At 44.5% G+C, this 22,051-nt stretch overlaps 1 protein-coding gene across 1 annotated transcript in view; it reads right to left on the reverse strand.

Moving 5' to 3' along the window:
* Positions 1 to 475: 475 nt before the first annotated feature.
* LOC137372476 (prostaglandin F2-alpha receptor-like) overlaps positions 476 to 22,051 on the reverse strand; it is a 30,550-nt gene continuing 8,974 nt past the window's right edge. Inside the window, exon 2 of the mRNA XM_068036344.1 lies at positions 476 to 786. Within this exon, the coding sequence (XP_067892445.1) occupies positions 484 to 786 (303 nt within the window). The 3' untranslated portion in view covers positions 476 to 483. The remainder of the gene's footprint in view (positions 787 to 22,051) is intronic.

Here is a 22,051-nt window from a genome sequence, read left to right on the forward strand (position 1 = left end):
GAAAACAGAATTAGCAAAGACAGCCCATCTGATGGTGTCAATATGAAGACTCCCAACATATTGTTGTCAACTGTGCAAATACATTAACAGTTAAAAATCATAGGGGCTATCCAACCTTGTTATCTTCATGATTCAATGATTCTTCATGAACCACTAGATGCATATCTCATACCCCCATGGGCCGCATGAAATGTGAATCAACATTCCCGCTAATTTCCATATATCTCAAGTGGCCAATACTAACAGATCTTGGTGCTCTGATTTGCGATTTGGCATCAAATATTGTGCATCAGCCATGTCCAAACCTCCAGGCCCACAAATTTCAAGTACAGCAAGCCAGCAAGGATGAACTATAAGTGTAAATGAGGCTGAGCTGCCTGAGTTTTGAGGGCTAAATTTGATAGATTTGTAGGCCCCATAGGGCCTACCAGTTATGGCTTAGACAGTCCTGATATAGCATGTGAATAGTACACCAATAAACCATCACTGGCTTTCAGTTGCTCTGGATATCTGTGATTGTCTTTTAGCAGCTGACAGTGAGCTTTCCATGGCGGCTGTCTTAATGGTGCTTTGGAGCGAGCTGCAGTCCCACCTGTGCAGCCTAATGTCTTGTTTCCCCATGCACAGCTGAGTAATTTTCCAAATCCTCTTCAGAACTGCTTTCCGAAGCAGGATGTAAACCCAGGGGTCTAAGATCTGATTCCATGCTGCCATCCGAACGCCGAGGAGAAGTGAAGTAACAGCTTTCTGACCCGTGTATAAACTGCCTATCATCGCCACGGTTACCTGAATGAAACAGATAAAAATGCCACAAAAAAAAGTCATTTATCAACAGCAATGATGATTAGCATTCATCTGTGCATCTCAGGACTAGTTTCATTCCTCTGGTCAATGTAGGTAATTAAAATTCTGAAACTAAATTAAGGGCCCTTGAAGTCACAATTTGGAATATTAGGGGGGGAATTTTTACTTGCTGAGCTGTTCCAGTCAGGGGGAACCCGCAATTCGGAATTTCACCATATGCTGTGGAGTTAAAGCTTCTTATGTTCTTCTTTCCTCCCACTTCTCTTTTTAACGGAGGTGAGATGAGGGGCCCAGGTTATTGCCTTTAAGAGGGATGTCACTTTAAGATCTCAGTATGCTAATTAGCTAAGTACCAGATGTAGTCATATGACTTGAAGCCAGAGTCACTCTGCAACTATAACACCTAGAGGAAGGTTCTGTACATACTAGTCTAGCTGTTAATAAAGCTGTTAGAGATCTTCAACGAACTGGACTCTCATTTATGTTGCATCAGACAACATAAAGAACTCATTACATGGTGGCAGCTGTGGTGAAAAGACATAAGAACATAAGAAATAGGAGCAGGAGTAGGACATACTGCCCCTCGAGCCTGTTCCACCATTCAATAAGATGATCCGATCTTGGCCTACACTCCACTTTCCTACCTATTCCCCATAACCCTTGACTCCCCTATAGTTTAAGAATCTGTCTATATCATGTGAATATATTCAATGACCCAGCCTCCACTGTTCTCTGGGATATAGAATTCCAAAAATTCACCATCCTCTGAGAGAAGAAATTCATCCTCATTTCTGTCTTAACTGGGTGACCCCCTTATCCTGAAACTGTGCCCCCCGAGTTCTAGATTCTCTCACAAGGGGAAACATCCTCTCAGCATCTACCCTGTCAAGCTCCCTCAGAATCTTATATATTTCAATAAGATCACTGCTCATTCTTCTAAGTTTCAATGAGTATAGGCCCAACCTGCTCAAACTTTCCTCCTTTACCCCAGGAAACAACCCAGTGAACCTTCTCTGAACTGCTTCCAAAGCAAGCATATCCCTCCTAAAATAAGGAAACCAAATCTGTATGCAGTACTCTTGGTGTGGTCTCACCAACTCCCTGTACAGTTATAGCAAGACTTCTCTACTTTTATACTCCACCTCCCTTGCAATAAATGCTAACATTCCATCTGCCTTCCTAATTACTTGCTGTACCTGCATGCTAACTTTTTGTGTTTCACTGCGTCAGTGATAGATTCCTAATGCTAATATGCAAACAAATATTATGCCAATTGCTTGAGGGAACCATGAAGAAGGACAGGTTCAGAGGTCAGCTTCGTATAAATATAGAAAAAAAACTTTCAGTTTTCTCCTGTGATGAACTTAGATGAAGTGTCTCATAGCTTGTAGACCAGGACCAGCCAGCACTTAAAAATATACTTTGAGATTTACTGGAGGCATAGCATAGCTGCTTACAATAGGGCCTCACCCCTCCATATCTCTGTAACCCCTTCCAACCCTACAATTCTCTTGTGATATCGGCTCTCCACTTGCACATCCCTGATTTCCTTAGTGCCACCAGTGACAGTCATGCCTTCAGCTATATAGGCCCTAAGCTCTAGAATTTCCTCCCTAAGACACTCCTTAAAGCCTACCTCCTTGACCGAGCTTTTGGTCACCTGTCCTAATATCCCCTTAAGCGGCTCGGTGTCAAATTTTGCCTGATTACATTCCTGTGAGGTGCATTGGGAAATTTTACTCCTTTAAAGGTGCTATATAAATGCAAGTTGTTGTTGCATGAAGCAACATGTCCTCTATTTTCGGGCCCTGGTTGCCACAAATCAGCAATGTGTCCAATAACTTTTAAATAGCATTGAAAAATGGACAAAATGCTTAGCTGGCATAAATTAGCAACAACTGACCACATATTGGCTCAAGTTCACAGGTCACATAAACAAGCAAACCATAAGGCCTTAAAACAAAAATAGAGACAAAAACAGGAAAAATCTGGAACAACCAATTATTGAACAATCAGCCTCCTCTCAGCCATTGGTAAAGTCTTAGTGCCATAAGGCAACATCTATTCATCAATATCCTGCTCACTGTTACTCAGTTTGGGTTCCACTGTAACCAGTCAGCTGCAACCTCATCATAGCCTTGATCCAGAAAAGGGCACAAGTGCCGAATGCCAATTGAGAGGTGAGAGTGACTGCTCACAACATCCATCTGACCAGTGACAGAAACAGAAATAGGGGCAGGAGTAGGCCATTCGGCCCTTCGAGCCTGCTCCGCCATTCATTATGATCATGGCTGATTATCCAACTCAATAGCCTGTTCCCCCTTTCACCCCATACCCTTTGATCCTTTTAGACCCAAGAGCTATATCTAACTCCTTCTTGAAAACATACAATGTTTTGGCCTCAACTGCTTTCTGTAAGCTGCTTATGGTGACCAAGGAGCTCCAATAAAACAGAGGCCAATGGGTCAAGCAGGAAGCCAAGCCCCGCCATCTCATACCAACGTGGGATGGTCGAAAAATGTGGGAAAAATTGTTGCCCATATTCTGAAAACAAATAAAAAATGCTCTACCGAAGAATCGGAAATTAAAAGGAATAAGAAAGCATTCCCAACTTTAAGAAGAATTGACTGCTTCATTGGCGTCAGCTTTGGTTCAGTGATAGTACTCTCACCTTTGAGTTCAAAGGGCATGGGTTCAAGTCCCAGACTAGTGAAACTGAGCACATTATCTAGGCTGACCCATCAGTGTAGTACTGAGGGAGTGTTGGAGATGTTTGGATGAGATGTTAAAACTGCCTTCTCAGGCGAATGTAAACATTCCACAGCACTGTTTGAAGGACATTAATCGCCCAAACAACATCATTAAAATTGATTATCTTATCATTTATCTCACTGTTGTTTGTGGGACCTTGCTGTGCACGTATTGGCGTCAATGGACAGCAATGCAATGGGTGGTTAGTTCCATGCTTATGAAACTCTCATAGGTGAAAGGCATTGGCTAAGTGCCAGGTTTTGTCATAAGAGCAGTTCAGAAAAGTAAATGTACAAATAAAATCAGCAAATGCTGGAAATACTCAGCAGGTCAGGCAGCATCTGTGGAGAGAGAAACAGAGTTAACGTTTCATGTTAATGACCTTTCACTAGAACTGGGGAAAGTTAGAAATGGAACAGATTTCTTTCCATTACCACTCCCTTTAGACTTGCACTACCAACCCTTTTGCCATGTAATCTCTCCTGTCTTCCACCATACCACAGACCTTCCCTTTGTTCTTCTTGCTATCCTCACCCTTACACTTGCTTAAAACCTATTATATTTCTAACTTTACCTGGTTCTGATGAGGGGTCACAGACCTGAAACGTTCTCTCTGTTTCTCTCTCCACAGGTGCTGCCTGATGAGTATTTCCAGCATTTTCTGTTTGTATTTCAGATTTCCAGCATCTATAGTATTTTGCTTAAGTAAACATACAAACCACCCTAACAAGTTTTCCTACTTTACATGCAGATTAAACTTGCAATTACAGTCAACCACAACATAAGCTTTTTTGTCAGGCTGTCTTCATACTACACCTACCAGCCATAGACCTATAGGGCTGAATTTTGTCCGTGCCCTGGTAGTCCCGCCTCGGCGATTTGGGGGACCTCCAACTGTATTTTCCGATGCTCCGGTAATTAACTGCCTGGCACCGGGACTCCAGTCCCGTGAAAAGATGGGAGCCCACCCCCAAGAGCTGCCAGCCATTCGGAGGTGCTGGCAGTCCTTCAGTCCCAACAGTGTGACCAGGAGCAGTGGCCACTGCTGGGACTGCACCCAGCCAGGAGACTGGACAACGACCTCTCTGCAAGGGTAAGTGCGGTCGGTGGTCGCTGCTACCAATCAGACAGGCCACCGCGAGGGGTGGAGGGGGATAGGTAAGGGCAGGAAGGGTTGTTTCTGCGTTGGGGGGGGAGGGCCTTCCATGGGCCACAGAGTGCCCAATTAGTAGGGTTCCCCCACCCCCCCTGTCCACAGGAAGGCAGTCACTGGGCAGTCCCCCCAATGGCAGGGGGCCCATCATCCACTAGCAAAATGCCAGTCGCGGTAGGGAGAGGCCCTTAATTGGCCACTTAAGGCCTTCAATTGGCTTTTGGGTGGGAAAGCTGTCCTCTACCTCTCTGCCACTGATAAAATTCAATGGCATTGGGAAGGCGACAGGGACTCCACCTGCCTTGTGGCCTATCCTCTCAGATGCAGGGGCTGTTCCCCCCACACCCTGCACAACCGCTTTTGGGCACACTCAAATTTCTAGACCATTATTTCAAGTAAAATTCTGTTCTTTTGAAAACCTTGTACAATTTTGCTGGAAATTGTGAAGAAAGATCAGATAAATTTATGAAGCATACCAATCAGAGTAAACCTTTTTGTACCTTAACACACAAGGTTAAAATGTACTGCAAACACTTAATGGCTTCAGTGACATTCCTTTCTCTACTAATTTAGCAGAGCTTATAATCCATTTCTTTAAAAAAAAAGGATTGCATTAAAATAGAAGGAATTTGCATTTATGGAGTTTAAAAACCCTATCACAGAGACCTGAGCACAGAATCTTGGCTGGCGCTCCTGCGCAGTATCTCGGGAGTGCTGCATTGTCAGAGATGCTGCCTTCTTGACGTGACTTGAATGAAAGAACTTGCATTTACATAGCGCCTTTCACAACCTCAAAGTGCTTTTCAGTCAATGAAATACCTTTTGAAGGGTAGTCACTTCTGCAATATAGGAAACGGCAAGCTCCCACAACCAGTAACATGATAATGATCAGAAAATCTGTTTTTACTTGTGTTTGTTGAGGAATAAATGTTGGGCGAGGACACCAGGGAGAACTCTCCTGCTCTTCTTTGTGCCCATCTGAGAGGGCAGACGGGGCCTCGGTTTAACATCTCACCCAAAAGGTGGTATCTCAAACAATGCAGCACTCCCTCAGTACTGCACTGGAGTGTCAACATGGATTATGTGCCCATGTCTCTGGAGTGGAACTTAAACCCACTACCTGCTGACCCAAAGGTGCAAGTAAAGAGCAGCAGAGCTTTCTTGGTTTCCTGGCAAACATTTATTCCTAAATCACCATGACTAAGAACTTAAAATACAGGAGCTGGAGTAAGCCATTGGACCTTCGAGCCTGCTCAACCATTCAATAAGATCATTGCTGATCTTCTACCACAACTCCACCTTTCCGCCCTATCCCCATATCCCTTAATTCTGGCACTATCCCCATATCCCTTAATTCCCTTGGTACCCAACAATCTATCAACCTCTGTTTTGAATATACTCAAGAATTCCAAAGATTCACACCCCTTTGAGTGAAGAAATTTCTCATCTCAGTTCTGAGACTGTGACCCCCTGTTCTAGATTTCCCCAGACAGGGGAAACATTTTCTCAGCATCTACCCTGTCAACCTCCTTAAGAATTTTTTATGTGTAGTTAGATCATCTCTCATTCTTCTAAACTCAGCCCCAGCTGGTGTATTGTGTCCAATTCTGAGCAACATACTTCAGGATGGACGTGAAAACGATGATTTGGTCATTGATCTCATTGCTGTTGATGGGACCTTGCTGTGCACAAATTGGCTGCTGTATTTGCCAACATAGCAACTGCACTTCAATCGTGCTTCCTTGGCTGTGAAGTGTGTTGGAGCATCCTTCATAGGTGCTATGTACGTTCAAGGTCTTTCCTCTATATATGTCCTAAAACACTGCCCAGCCAGTGAAGTCATAGAGTCATTTACAGCACAGAATGAGGCCATTCAGCCCATCAAGTCCATGCCAGCTCTCCACAGAGCTATGCAGTCAGTCCCACTTAATAAAGTATGCTTTATTTATTTATTCTCAAGGTGTGGGCATTTCTAACAAGTCTTTATTTATTGCCAATCCCTAGTGACTCTCAGAAGATGCTGGTGGGCTTTCTTCGAGAACCATTGGTAGGGTTTTGATGCCTGGACATGCACCTGAAGTGCTGTAACCTGCAAGGCTATGGACCAGGTCCTGGAAGTTGGAATTAGACTGGGCGGCTAGTTTATTAGGCCAGCACGGGCACGATGGGCTGAATGGCCTCCTTCTGTGCTGTAATTTTGCTATGGTTTTCTATGGTTCTAAGTGACTGACCTTCCAGGCCACTACACAAGACAGCTAAGAATCAACACTCTTGATGTGGCTTTCCTTCCCTAAGTGGCATTAATGAACCAGTTGGGTTTTTCTGACAATTTGACAGATTTGAGGATCACTTCACTCATACCACTTTTTCATTCTGAGTTTTTTGTTCAACCGAATTCAAATTCTCAAAATGCCATGCTGTAATTTGAATGCACATTCATTGACTTTATTCGTTTGTGCTTCTGGCTTATTAGTCCAATAACATAACCAGTACACCATCATGCCCAGTTTCTGAAGGGTAGTCACTGTTATAATCCGGGAAAGCACATTAGTCAATTTGTGCAATAAATAATCAGATGACCTTTTTGGTCGAAGGCTAGACATTGTGCAACACAAAGGGTGCCACAGAATCTTTTATAGCCGCCTGAGCACAAAAGCAGGGTCTCAGGTTAATGTCTCATTCAAAGGATAAGACATACGACAGTGCAACACCACCACATTACTACACTGAAGCGACAGGCTACACTGCTGCATAATTCTCTGAGTTGGAGCATGAACTATTGACTCAGAGGCAAGTATGATACCATTGAACCAAGGCTTGATAGCAAAGGAAGCATGTGATCCAAGTCAACAACAACAAGCATTTATGAAGAATGATTTGCATTTATATAGTACCTTTCACGACATGGGGCGGCACAGTGGCGCAGTGGTTAGCACCGCAGCCTCACAGCTCCAGCGACCCGGGTTCAATTCTGGGTACTGCCTGTGTGGAGTTTGCAAGTTCTCCCTGTGTCTGCGTGGGTTTCCTCCGGGTGCTCCGGTTTCGTCCCACATGCCAAAGACTTGCAGGTTGATAGGTTAATTGGCCATTATAAATTGCTCCTAGTATAGGTAGGTGGTAGGGAAATATAGGGACAGGTGGGAATGTGGTAGGAATATGGGATTAGTGTAGGATTAGTATAAATGGGTGGTTGATGGTCGGCACAGACTCGGTGGGCCGAAGGGCCTGTTTCAGTGCTGTATCTCTAAACTAAACTAAACTATCAGGATATCCCAAAGTGCTTTACAGCCAATGACGTACTTTTGAAGTGTAGTCACTGCTGTAATGCAGTAAACACAATGAATTTCACATCGTAAGCCTTCTCAAGGCACTTCACTGGAGTGTGATCAACAAAATTTAATACTGAGCCACATAAGGAGATATTAGGAAAGGTGATCAAAAGCTTGGTCTGAGGTAGGTTTTAAGGAATGTCTTAAAGGAGGAGAGAGGTAGAAACATGGAGAGGTTTAGGGAGGGAATTCCAGAGCTTAGGGCCTAGGCAGCTGAAGGCGTGGCTGCTAATGGTGTAGTGATGAAAATCGGGGGTGCACAAGAGTCCAGAATTTTTTCCATTCATTCGTGGGATATGGGCATCGCTGACAAGGCCAGCATTTATTACCCATCCCTAATTGCCCTTGAGAAGGTGATGGTGGGCTGCCTTCTTGAACCGCTGCAGTCCATGTGAGGTAGGAACACCCAGAGTGCTGTTAGGAAGGGAGTTTCAGGTTTTTGACCCAGCGACAGTGAAGGAACAGTGATATAGTTCCAAGTCAGGATAGTGTGTGACTTGGAGGGGAACTTGCAGGTGGTGGTGTTCCCATGCATCTGCTGCCCTTGTCCTTCTAGGTGGTAGAGGTCACAAATTTGGAAGGTGCTGTCGAAGAAATTGGAGGAGCACAGAGATCTTGGAGGGTTGTAGGCTTGAGGGAGTTACAGAGAGTGTGGAGGGAGTGGGGGGGGCAAGGCTGTGGAGAGATTTGAAAACAAAGATGAGCAGTTTAAAATTGAGGCAATGTTGGACCAATATAGATCAGCAAGCACTAGGGTAATGGGTGAACGGAACTTGGTGTGAGTTAGGATATGGGCAACAGAGTTTTGGATGAATTCATGTTTACAGAGAGTGCAAGGTGGGAGGTTGTCCAGGAGAGCATTGGAATAGTTGAGTCCAAAAGTAACAAAGGCATGGCTGAGGGTTTCAGCAATAGATGAGCTGAGGCAGAGACGAAGATGGGAGATGTTACACAGGTGGAAGTAGGCAGTTGCTGGAGAGGATATGGAGTCGGAATCTCAGCTCAGTGTCAAATTGGATGTCAAAGTTGCAAACAGTCTGTTTCAGCCTCAGGCAGTGGCCAGAGAGAGGGATGGAGGAACAGGGTTAGTTCTCCCCAGGTTACAATGACTAGAGATAATCTACCTCCGTCTTATCCTTCCCTTGGAAGCTGTCCAGATCCATGTGCAGAAAGCGCAAACCACCAAATCGACTGCTGACCCATCTCCCCAAAAGTCTTTTATTCTTGAGGTTCAGTTATAAAATATAACAGCACCTTCTTGACAACTCAGATTCAGATTTTTGGGACATTGGGACCGGTTCTGGGGGAGGTGGGACTATTACAAATTGGACGGTCTACACCTGGGCCGGACTGGAACCAATGTCCTTGGGAGTGCTTTTGCTAACGCTGTTGGGGAGGGTTTAAACTAATGTGGCAGGGGGATGGGAACCAAATGAGGAGGTCAATGGACAGTAAGGAGGTAGTAACGAAAGCCTGTAAGGAACTAGATAATGAAGTCAGCGTGACTAAGGAGAAGAGTAGGCAGGGAGCAGATGATGAACGCAAAGGGAGTGGTGGTCTGAGGTGCATTTGTTTTAATGCAAGAAGTGTAGTAGGTAAGGCAGATGAACTTAGGGCTTGGATTAGTACCTGGGAGTATGATGTTATTGCTATTACTGAGACTTGGTTGAGGGAAGGGCATGATTGGCAACTAAATATCCCAGGATATCGATGCTTCAGGCGGGATAGAGAGGGAGGTAAAAGGGGTGGAGGAGTTGCATTACTGGTCAAAGAGGATATCACAGCTGTGCTGAAGGAGGGCACTATGGAGGACTCGAGCAGTGAGGCAATATGGGCAGAACTCAGAAATAGGAAGGGTGCGGTAACAATGTTGGGGCTGTACTACAGGCCTCCCAACAGCGAGCGTGAGATAGAGGTACAAATATGTAAACAGATTATGGAATGATGTAGGAGCAACAGGGTGGTGGTGATAGGAGATTTTAATTTTCCCAACATTGACTGGGATTCACTTAGTGTTAGAGGTCTAGATGGAGCAGAATTTGTAAGGAGCATCCAGGAGGGTTTTCTAGAGCAGTATGTAAATAGTCCAACTCAGGAAGGGGCCATACTGGACCTGGTGTTGGGGAATGAGCCCGGCCAGGTGGTTGAAGTTTCAGTAGGGGTCTACGTTGGGAATAGTGATCACAATTCCGTAAGCTTTAAAATACTCATGGACAAAGACGAGAGTGGTCCTAAAGGAAGAGTGCTAAATTGGAGGAAGGCCAACTATACCAAAATTCGGCAGGAGCTGGGGAATGTAGATTGGGAGCAGCTGTTTGAAGGTAAATCCACATGTGATATGTGGGAGGCTTTTAAAGAGAGGTTGATTAGCGTGCAGGAGAGACATGTTCCTGTGAAAATGAGGGATACAAATGGCAAGATTAGGGAACCATGGATGACAGGTGAAATTGTGAGACTAGCTAAGAGGAAAAAGGAAGCATACATAAGGTCTCGGTGGCTGAAGAAAGACGAAGCTTTGAAAGAATATCGGGAATGTAGGACCAATCTGAAACGAGGAATTAAGAGGGCTCAAAGGGGTCATAAAATATCTTTAGCAAACAGGGTTAAGGAAAATCCCAAAGCCTTTTATTCATATATAAGGAGCAAGAGGATAACTAGAGAAAGGATTGGCCCACTCAAGGACAAAGGAGAAAAGTTATGCGTGGAGTCAGAGAAAATGGGTGAGATTCTAAACGAGTACTTTGCATCAGTATTCACCGAGGAGAGGGACATGAAGGATGTTGAGGTTAGGAACAGATGTTTGATTACTCTGGGTCAAGTCGGCATAAGCGGGGAGGAAGTGTTGGGTATTCTAAAAGGCATTAAGGTGGACAAGTCCCCCAGGTCCGGATGGGATCTATCCCAGGTTACTGTGGGAAGCGAGAGAGGAAATAGCTGGGGCCTTAACAGATATCTTTGCAGCATCCTTAAACACGGGTGAGGTCCCGGAGGACTGGAGAATTGCTAATGTTGTCCCCTTGTTTAAGAAGGGTCGCAGGGATAATCCAGGTAATTATAGACCGGTGAGCCTGATGTCAGTGGTAGGGAAGCTGCTGGAGAAGTTACTGAGGGATAGGATCTATTCCCATTTGGAAGAAAATGGGCTTATCAGTGATAGGCAACATGGTTTTGTGCAGGGAAGGTCATGTCTTACCAACTTAATAGAATTCTTTGAGGAAGTGACAAAGTTGATTGATGAGGGAAGGGCTGTAGATGTCATATACATGGACTTCAGTAAGGCGTTTGATAAGGTTCCCCATGGTAGGCTGATGGAGAAAGTGAAGGCGCATGGGGTCCAAGGTGTACTAGCTAGATGGATAAAGAACTGGCTGGGCAACAGGAGACAGAGAGTAGCAGTGGAAGGGAGTTTCTCAAAATGGAGACGTGTGACCAGTGGTGTTCCACAGGGATCCGTGCTGGGACCACTGTTGCTTGTGATATACATAAATAATTTGGAGGAAAGTATAGGTGGTCTGATTAGCAAGTTTGCAGACGACACTAAGATTGGTGGAGTAGCAGATAGTGAAGGGGACTGTCAAAGAACACAGCAGAATATAGATAGACTGGAGAGTTGGGCAGAGAAATGGCAGATGGAGTTCAATCAGGGCAAATGCGAGGTGATGCATTTTGGAAGATCCAATTCAAGAGTGAACTATACAGTAAATGGAAAAGTCCTGGGGAAAATTGATGTACAGAGAGATTTGGGTGTTCAGATCCATTGTTCCCTGAAGGTGGCAACGCAGGTCAATAGAGTGGTCAAGAAGGCATACGGCATGCTTTCCTTCATCGGACGGGGTATTGAGTACAAGAGTTGGCAGGTCATGTTACAGTTGTATAGGACTTTGGTTCGGCCACATTTGGAATACTGCGTGCAGTTCTGGTCGCCACATTACCAAAAGGATGAGGATGCTTTGGAGAGGGTGCAGAGGAGCTTCACCAGGATGTTGCCTGGTATGGAGGGCGCTAGCTATGAAGAGAGGTTGAGTAGATTAGGATTATTTTCATTAGAAAGACGGAGGTTGAGGGGTCACGAGTTCAAAGTAAAAGGGGAAAAGTTTAGGGGGTATATGCGCGGAAAGTTCTTTACGCAGAGGGTGGTGGGTACCTGGAACGCGTTGCCAGCGGAGGTGGTAGACGCGGGCACGATAGCATCTTTTAAGATGTATCTAGACAGATACATGAATGGGCAGGAAGTAAAGAGATACAGACCCTTAGAAAATAGGCGTCATGTTTAGATAGAGGATCTGGATCGGCGCAGGCTTGGAGGGCCGAAGGGCCTGTTCCTGTGCTGTAATTTTCTTTGTTCTTTGTTCTTTAACTCTGTCTCTAACATTTTGTTGCATGACTTAGAAATGGTGTTTGGTTTGAATCACAGAGATAAGTTGAGCAGCAAACTGTCAATGCCCTTTTGTCTTCCCTTGGCTGCAGTGATGAATTTGACATCTGCACTGTAAACAGTGTCCATCTACCCAGCCAACTATTTGATAATGTTGTTAGTCATGGCGTAATTAACTGAACCAATAAACCTTACAATAAATGGTATATTGCCATGACCCTTTATGTTACAATATGTATATTCTCTGCCAAGAGCAATGAGTCAATAATGGAGGGACTGGCTTCTTTTGCTGGAACCATACAGAAGTCCATTTTTTGTCTTCCGATTTCCAGTTCTGACAAAGGGTTCACACCTTTCTTTCCACTTATTAGACACTGATAGGCCTGCCACATATTTACAGCTTTTTTTGGTTTCAGTTCAGGTTTGGAGCTTTTGCACTTCTTTTGATGTAAAGTTGCAGACTGCCTGACTCTTGAGACATCTGCTGACACTTACTTTCACACCACACAAGTGCCAGGCAATGACCATCTCCAACAAGAGAGAATCCAACCATTTCCCCTTGACATTCAATGGCATTAACATTGCTGAATCCCCCATTATACCATTGACCAGAAACTTAACTGGATCAGCCATATAAGTACTGTGACTACAAGAGCAGCTCAGAGGCTTGGACTTCTTCACCTCCTGACTCCCCAAAGCCTGTCAACCATCTACAAGGCACAAGTTAGGAGTGTGATGGAATATTCTCCACTTGCCTGAATGGGTGGAACTCCAACAACTCTCAAAAATCTCAACATCATTCAGGACAAAGCAACCCACTTGACTGGCACCTCATCCACCACCTTCAACATTCACTCCCATCACCACCAACGCACAGTCGATGCACTGCAGCAACTCACTAAGTCTCCTTTGACAACACCTTCCAAACCTGTGACCTCTACCACTTAGAAGGACAAGGGCAGCAGATGCATGGGAACACCACCACCTGCAAGTTTCCCTCCAAGTCACACACCATCCTGACTTGGAACTATATCGCCGTTCCTTCACTGTCACTGCGTCAAAATCCTGGAACTCCCTTCCTGACAGCACTGTGGGTGTACCTACCCCACATGGACTACAGCAGTTCAAGAAGGCAGCTCACCACCACCTTCTCAAGGGCAATTAGGGATGGGCAATAAATGCTGGTCTAGCCAGCAATGCCCACATCCTAGGAAAGAATTTTTAAAAATACATTTATTTATATTAAAGGAAATTCACTGTCAACAATAATGACTTACATTTAAATAGCACCTTTAATATAGTAAATGACTGTTCACAAGAGCGCTATCAAACAAAACTGCCACCAAGTTTATGAGCACTGTTTCAGCATGCCACAGATAAGCGGTTTACAGCTGGATTCTTTTTAATTCAGGTTGCAGTCTGTGCCCATGATTGGAATCCTGATTTTGATTTCTACAGGGATCTGAGGTACTATGAAAGTTCATTTAATTAAATCCACAGAACCACAAAAATTTCACCACAGGGGGAGGACCTTTGGCCCATCATTCTTGTGCCAGTACTAGATCTTCAACTGGAGCTGTCTATCCTAATCCCATTTCCCCAACCGTGTGCATGAGTGGTGAATAAACTTTCGGGAATTTGCAGAGCTAAGAGGTTGGCTAATGACACATTGTCACTGACCTTAAAGAGGAACAAAATACTTCAGTATGATTCACGAGAAAGTGATTATCTGTGTAGGATTTACTGAGGTACTAAGGGAGTTCTGTGCTGTTGGAGGGCCCTACCCTTGCTGAATTAAACTCAGCTCCCATCCACCCTGTCAGGTAGATGTTAAAGATCCCATGGCACTATTGGAAGAAGAACAGTGGAGATCTCCTACTATCCTGGCCAATATTCGTCCCTTAACCAACATTACTAAAACAGGTTATCTGGTCATTATTTCATTGCTGTTTGTGGGAACTTGCCGTGTGCAATTTGGCTTCTGTGTTTCCTAAATTACAACAGCAACTGCACTTGAAAAGTACTCCACTGGTTGGAAAGTGCTTTGGGACATCCTGATGTTGTAAAAGCTGCTATCTAAACATGAGATCTTTCTCTTCTCTGCTGCTTTATAAAGGGACTCCTAAACATGGTGATGGGTTTTCATGCATATCTGACCATAGAAAGATGTCCTAATGAGCAAGCACCTGAGATGTGTTGTTATCAAACAGAATATGTTGAATAAAACAAGCCAGAAGGCTTTTATAGTTTTACATTTCCTTAAAGTGGTCATTCATCTCTTTAATATGATATATTAAATAATATTAAGATAAACATAAGATAGGGAGTTGCCAAGTTACAAAAATGAATTGGACCGAATCCCAATTCACTCGTCTTTATTTCCTACAAAATACATCTCAGGAGCTTGATTAAAATCACCTGTTATGTGATTTATTGAGCTTGTGCTAATTTTATGCAGTTTTATTATTTTTATAGCACTTTTTAAAAGAAATACTTGCTTCAATACATTGCACATTACATCATCAAAATATCTCTAAGTGCTTATCACAGTGAATTACCTTGTGAAGCATTACGGCTGTTGTAAAGGGAAACATGGCCAATCATTTTCTAACAGCCACATCCCACATGCAATCAATTAACCAGTTAATCTTCTGTTTTTTTTTACTGATATGGATTGAAGGAACAATGTCGAATTTTCTCCAAATAGTGCCACGAGATCTTTAACTATCCACCTGAACAGACAGATCAGATCTCATTTATAGTCTCCTTTATCTGCCATTGTAAGAGAGGCAATCACTGATTTAAAACAAACTAGTTAATAATTCGTCAAAATCAACATCAACATCCTGGGCACTACCATTGACCAGAAACTTAACTGGACCAGCCATATAAATATGGTGGCTACAAGAGCAACTCAGAGGCTGGGAATTCTGTGGTGAGTAACTCCCCTCTTGTCTCCCCACAGCCTGTCCACCATCTACAGGGCACAAGTCAGGAAGTGTGATGGAATACTTTCCACTTGCCTGGATGGGTGCAGCTCCAACAACACTTAAGAAGGTCTACACCATCCAAGACAAACCAGTCCACTTGATCGGCACCCCATCCACCACCTTAAACATTCATTCCCTCCATCACTGGTGCACAGTGACAGCAGTGTGTACCTTCTACAAGATTCAATGCAGCAAATCGCCAAGCCTCCTTTGACAGCACCTTCCAAACCTGCGACCTCTACCACCCAGAAGGATAAGAGCAGCAGACGCATGGGAACACCACCACCTGAAAGTTCCCCTCCAAAGTCACACACCAATCATGTCTTGGAACTATATTGCCATTTCTTCACTGTCACTGGGTCAAAATCCTGGAATTCCCTCCCAAACAGCTTTGTAATATCACATAAGCTAAGGAATTGATCTTCCACTGTGTAATGTTAATGATGAGGCTATCGACATGTCCGACAGCCATGGTAGTACTTGTGCTTCTTAAGTTCAAGTTCCACGTCCGACGCTTACATACATAATCCAGACTGATACTCCAGTGATGTTCTGAGGGAGCGCTGCACAGTAAGAGGTGTTGTTTTTCAGATCAGACATTAAACTAAGGCTCTGTGTGTCCTCTCGTGTCGCTATAAAAGATCCCACGGCAATATGTGAAAAGGAGCAGAGGAGGCATTCTGGCCAATATTAATCCCTCAACCAACATCACTAAAACATCATTTAACTCATTGCTGTTTGTGATGCATTGCAACGTTTTGCCACATTTCCTGCATTCGAACAGTGACTACACTTTAAAAGTACTTCAATGATTGTACAGCAGCTTGGGGCATTATGAAAGGTGATATGTAAATGCAAATTCGTTATGGGAAATCCCTCAGGCCCCTATTTTAATGAAGGCACGAACACAATAAAAATAAATTTGCATCCCCAAACCAAATATAGTACAGTGTAAAACCAAGCAATTTTTGTTTAGGTTGCTGCATTTTGAGAATTAAAATAGCTCCTTTTTGAAACCAGTGCAGTTGATTTAACTCTGACAAAAGCCAGCATTCACATCAGGGCTTTGTAGAAGTCATGTGTTCCCCTCAGCTCAGTCGACAGAGATTGTCGAAACCACTAGAAAAAATGAAGCAGCTGCCAAGGCACCCGTATTTCGGGTAGAACTGATACTTTTATCATGTAAAGCAGAGTGGCAAATCACAGGCAAGCTACCTATGGTTTTTATCCCAATCAATTTTTACACAGACTTTACAGCACAGAAACAGACCATTTGGCCAACTGGTCTATGCCGATGTTTATGTTCTACACAAGCCTCCTCCCACCCCATCTAACCCTATCAATATATCCTTCTATTCCTGTCCCCTGCCTGTACTTATCTCACTTCCCCTTAAAGACATCTATGATATTTGCCTCAACTACTTCAGGCAGTGAGTTCCATATTCTCACCCTTTTTAGGGTAAAGAAATTTCTCCTGAGTTCCTTATTGGATTTATTTGTGACTATTGGTGACTTTTATTTTATTTGTTCATGGGATACAGGCATCATGGGCAATGCCAGCATTTGTTGCGTATCCCTAATTGCCCATGAGAAGGTGGTGGTGAGCTGCCTTCGTAAACTGCTGCAATCTATGTGGGGAAGATATACCCACAGTGCTGTTAGGAAGAGAGTTCCAGGATTTTAACTAATGTGACATATCAATGGTCCCCAGTTGTGGTCACCTCAACCGCGCCCACCACAACTGACAGGAAAATTATCAAAAGCATGCAGACAACAGCAAGGGGTGGCGGTTAGCACTGCAGCCTCACAGCTCCAGCGACCCGGGTTCAGTTCTGGGTACTGCCTGTGTGGAGTTTGCAAGTTCTCCCTGTGACCGCATGGGTTTCCTCTGGGTGCTCCGGTTTCCTCCCACATGCCAAAGACTTGCGGGTTGATAGGTAAATTGGCCATTGTAAACTGCCCCTAGTGTAGGTAGGTGGTATGAGAATTGAGGGAAGGTAGGGACGCAAGAAGGAAATGAGATTAATGTAGGATTAGTATAAATGGGTGGTTGATGGTTGGCGTGGACTCGTTGGGCCAAAGGGCCTGTTTCAGTGCTGTATCTCTCTATGACTCTACACATGAACAGTGGGCAGGACTACTCATGTGTAGTGGTTATGTTCTGGGACTTGTAACCCACAGACCTGGACTAATAACCTAAGAGAATATGGCAGTTTGAGAATTTGAATTCAGTTTAAAAAAACAACTAGAAATAAAAAGCTGGTGTCAGCAAACGTGACTGTGAAGCTGTTAGGCTTTTATTAAACCTAAACTAATTTCTCCCCTTCCCTATCCAAATAGTGCAGAGTTACCCCTTTCCCCTCACTCACGATACAAATAGTGCACAGTTGATTTTTGCCCCCCACTCCCTATGCACATAGTTCAGAGTTGCCCCCCTTTCCCCCTTCCCTTTAAAAATAGTGCAGAGTTGATCCCTTCCATACACAAATAGTGCAGAGTTGAACCCTTCCCCTTTCCCTATCCAAATAGTGCAGAGTTGACCCCTTCCCCACCTTCCCTATGCAAATAGTGCAGAGTTGACCCTTTTCCTCCCTCTTCCCTATCCAAATAGAGCAGAGTTGACCTCTCCCCACCTTCCCTCTACAAATAGTGCACAGTTCACCCCTTCCCCACCTTCCCTATACAAATATTGCAGATTGACCCCTTCCCCGCTTTCCTTCTACAAATAGTGCAGAGTTGACCCTTTCCCCTCACTTCCTATGCAAATAATGCTGAGTTGACCCCTTTCCCCCTTCCCTATACAAATAGTGCAGAGTTGACCCCTTTACCCCCTTTCCTATTCAAATAGTGCAGAGTTTACCCCTTTCCCCCTTCCCAATACAAATAGTGTAGAGTTGACCCTTTCCCCTCACTCCCTATACAAACAGTGCAGAGTTGACCCCTCCTCCCCTTCCCTATACAAATAATGCAGTGTTGACCCTTTCCCATCACTCCCTATGCAGATAGTGTAGAGTTGACCCTTCCCCCCTTCCATATGAAAATAGTGCCGAGTTGACCCCTTTTCCCCTTCCCCATACAAATAGTGCAGAGTTGACCCCTTCTCTATACAAATAGTGCAGAGTTGACCCTTTCCCCACTTTCCCTATCCAAATAGTGCAGAGTTGACCCCTTTCCTGAGTGAGACCGGCAGAGTTTAAAAGTGTAGCGGCAGTGGGAAGGAGAAAGACTGAGTGAGACCAGCAGAGTTTAAAAGTGCAGAGGCAGCGGGAAGGAGCGAGACTGAGTGAGACCGGCACAGTTTAAAAGTGCAGCGGCAGCAGGAGGGAGCGAGACTGAGTGAGACCAGCAGAGTTTAAAAGTGCAGCGACACTGGGAAGGAGTGAGACCGGCAGAGCTTAATAGTGCAGCGGCAGCGGGAAAGAGCGAGTCTGAGTGAGACCGGGACAGTTCAAAAGTGCAGCGGCAGCAGGAAAGAGCGAGACTGAGTGAGACCGACACAGTTTAAAAGTACAGCGGCAGCGGGAAGGAGGGAGACTGAGTGAGACCAGGACAGTTCAAAAGTGCAGTGGCAGCGGGAAAGAGCGACACTGAGTGAGACCGCCACAGTTTAAAAGTGCAGCGGCAGCGGGAAGGAGCCAGACTGAGTGAGACTGGGACATTTCAAAAGTGCAGTGGCAGCGGGAATGAGCGACACTGAGTGAGACCGCCACACTTTAAAAGTGCAGCGGCAGCGGGAAGGAGCGAGACTGAGTGAGACCGGCAGAGTTTAAAAGCGCAGCAGCAGCGGAAAGGAGTTTTGAAAAAAAAGCCAACAGTGATGTCACAGGAGAGCTGCAAGGTGATTGGTTGGTGAGTCACTGCTGTTAGGGAATAGCTCTAAATAGCTGGATAAGTATCTCAGGTAAGAAAAGTCTAAAAGTTTAAAGTTTATTTCAAATATAGTAAGTAGTGTTTTTTTTTAGGGAGTTCTGTAGTAACGAGGACCAGGGAAGACGGGCCCTAGAGTAACTGATATTATTGGACATTAAGATCTTCCAGAACGTTTAATTTAATTTAAAGGGTTAAGTCATGGCAGGAGAGCTCAAAGCCGAGGTGTGCTCCTCGTGCTCCATGTTGGAAGCCGGGAACATTTCCAATGCCCGGGACCAGCATGTGTGCAGGAAGTCTCTCCAACTGCAGCTCCTGGAAGCCTGGAGTTTGGAGCTGGAGCGGCAGCTGGGGACACTGTGGAGCATCCACGAGATGGAGGGTATCGTAAATAGCACGTATAGAGAGGTGGTCACACCGCAGGCTCAGACCCCACAGGCAGGAGGGGAATGGGTGACCACCAGGCAGAGCAAGAGGTCTAGGCAGGCAGTTCAGGAATCTCCTGTGGCTATTCCTCTGCAAAACAGATATACTGCTTTGGATACTGTTGGGGGGAATGGCCTCTCAGGGTAAAGCAGCAACAGCCAATTCGTTGCACCACAGTTGGCTCTGCTGCACAGGGGAGAAGTAAAAAGTGTGGGAATGCAATAGTTATAGGGGATTCAATTGTAAGGGGAATAGATAGGCGTTTCTGTGGCCGCAATAGAGACTCCAGGATGGTATGTTGCCTCCTTGGTGCGAGGTTCAAGGATGTCTCAGAGCAATTACAGGACATTCTGAAGGGGGAGGGTGAACAGCCAGTGGTCACAGTATACTTTGGTACAAACAACATAGGTAAAACAAAGGATGAGGTCCTAAAAGCAGAATATAGGGAGCTAGGAAGTAAGTTGAAAAGTAGGACCTCAAAGGTAGTGATCTCAGGATTACTATCAGTACCACGTGCTAGTCAGAGTAGAAATAGCAGGCTATATCAGATGAATACGTGGCTGAAGAGATGGTGTGAGGGGGAGGGTTTTAGATTCCTGGGGCATTGGGACCGGTTCTAGGGGAGGTGGGACCAGTACAAACTGGACGGGTTACACCTGGGCAGGACCGGGACTGATGTCCGAAGGGGAGGATTTGCTAGAGTGGTTGGAGAGGGATTAAACTAAAATGGCAGGGGTATGGGAACCTTTGCAAAGAGTCAGAGGAGGGGGAATCAAAGACAAAAACAAAAGACAGCAAGGGGAATAAGAAAAGTGATAGGCAGAGAAATCAAGGACCAGAATCAAACAGGGCCTCAGTGAAAAATTGTGGGAAGGAGCCAAGTAATGTTAAAAAGACAAGCCTTAAGGCTTTGTGCCTTAACACGCGGAGCATTCGCAATGAGGTGGATGAATTAATCACGCAAATAGATGTAAACGGGTATGATATAGTCAGGATTACGGAGACATGGCTGCAAGGTGGCCAGGGATGGGAAATGAACATCCAGGGATATTCCGTATTTAGGAAGGACAGACAAAAAGCAAAAGTTGCATTGCTGGTTAAAGAGGAAATTAATGCAATAGTGAGGGAAGTTATTAGCTCTGACAATATGGAATCTGTATGGGTAGAGCTGAGAAACACTAAGGGGCAAAAAACATTAGTGGGGGTTGTAAATATAGACCCCCAAACTGTAGTGGTGATGTTGGGAATGGCATTAAACAGGAAATTAGAGATACATGCGATAAAGGAACATCTGTAATTATGGGTGAATTTAATCTTCATATAGATTGGGCAAATCAAATTAGTAACAATACCATAGAGGAGGAATTCTTGGAGTGTATACGGGATGGTTTTCTGGACCAATACATTGAGGAACCAATTAAAGAACAGGCTATGCTAGACTGGGTATTGTGTAATGAGAGAGGAATAATTGACAATCTAATTGTGCGAGACTCCTTGGGAACAAGCAACCATAATATGATAGAATTCTTCATCAAGATGGAGAGTGACGGAGTCGATTCTGAGACAAGGGTCCTGAATCATCGTAAAGGAAACTACGAAGGTATGAGGCGCGAGTTGGCCATGACAGATTGGGAAACATTACTTAAAGGGATGATGGTGGATAGGCAATGGCAAACATTTAAAGAACGCATGGATGAACTGCAACAATTGTTTATTCCTGTCTGACGCAAAAGTAAAACAGGAAAGGTATCCAAACCGTGGCTTGCAAGGGAAATTAGAGATAGCATTAGATCCCAGGAAGAGACATATAAATTTGCCAGGAAAAACAACAGACCTGAGGATTGGGAGTAGTTTAAAATTCAGCAAAGGAGGACTAAGGCATTGATTAAGAAGGGGAAAATAGAATACAAGAGCAAGCTTGCGGGGAACATAAAAACTGACTGTAAAAGTTTCTATCGGTATGTGAAGAGAAAAAGACAGGGGAATTTATTATGGGGAATAAAGAAATGGCTGACCAACTAAATGCATACTTTGGTTCTGTATTCACAAAGGAGGACACAAATATCATACCAAAACTGTTGGGGAACACAGGGCTTCCCTATACAAATAGTGCAGAGTGACCCTTTTCCCCCCTTCCCTATACAAATAGTGCAGAGTTGACCCTTTCCCCCTTCCCTATACAAATAGTGCAGAGTTGACCCCTGTCCCTTCACTCCCTATACAAATAGTGCAGAGTTGACCCTTTCCCCCTTCCCTATACAAATAATGCAGAGTTGACCCTTTCCCCTCACTCCCTATACAAATTTGGTAAGAAGAATAGAAAGGCAAATTATTATCTAAATGGAGATTAACTTCA

The sequence above is a fragment of the Heterodontus francisci genome, chromosome 8 (genome assembly GCF_036365525.1).
Source record: "Heterodontus francisci isolate sHetFra1 chromosome 8, sHetFra1.hap1, whole genome shotgun sequence".
In the NCBI taxonomy this organism is placed as follows: Eukaryota; Metazoa; Chordata; class Chondrichthyes; order Heterodontiformes; family Heterodontidae; genus Heterodontus; species Heterodontus francisci.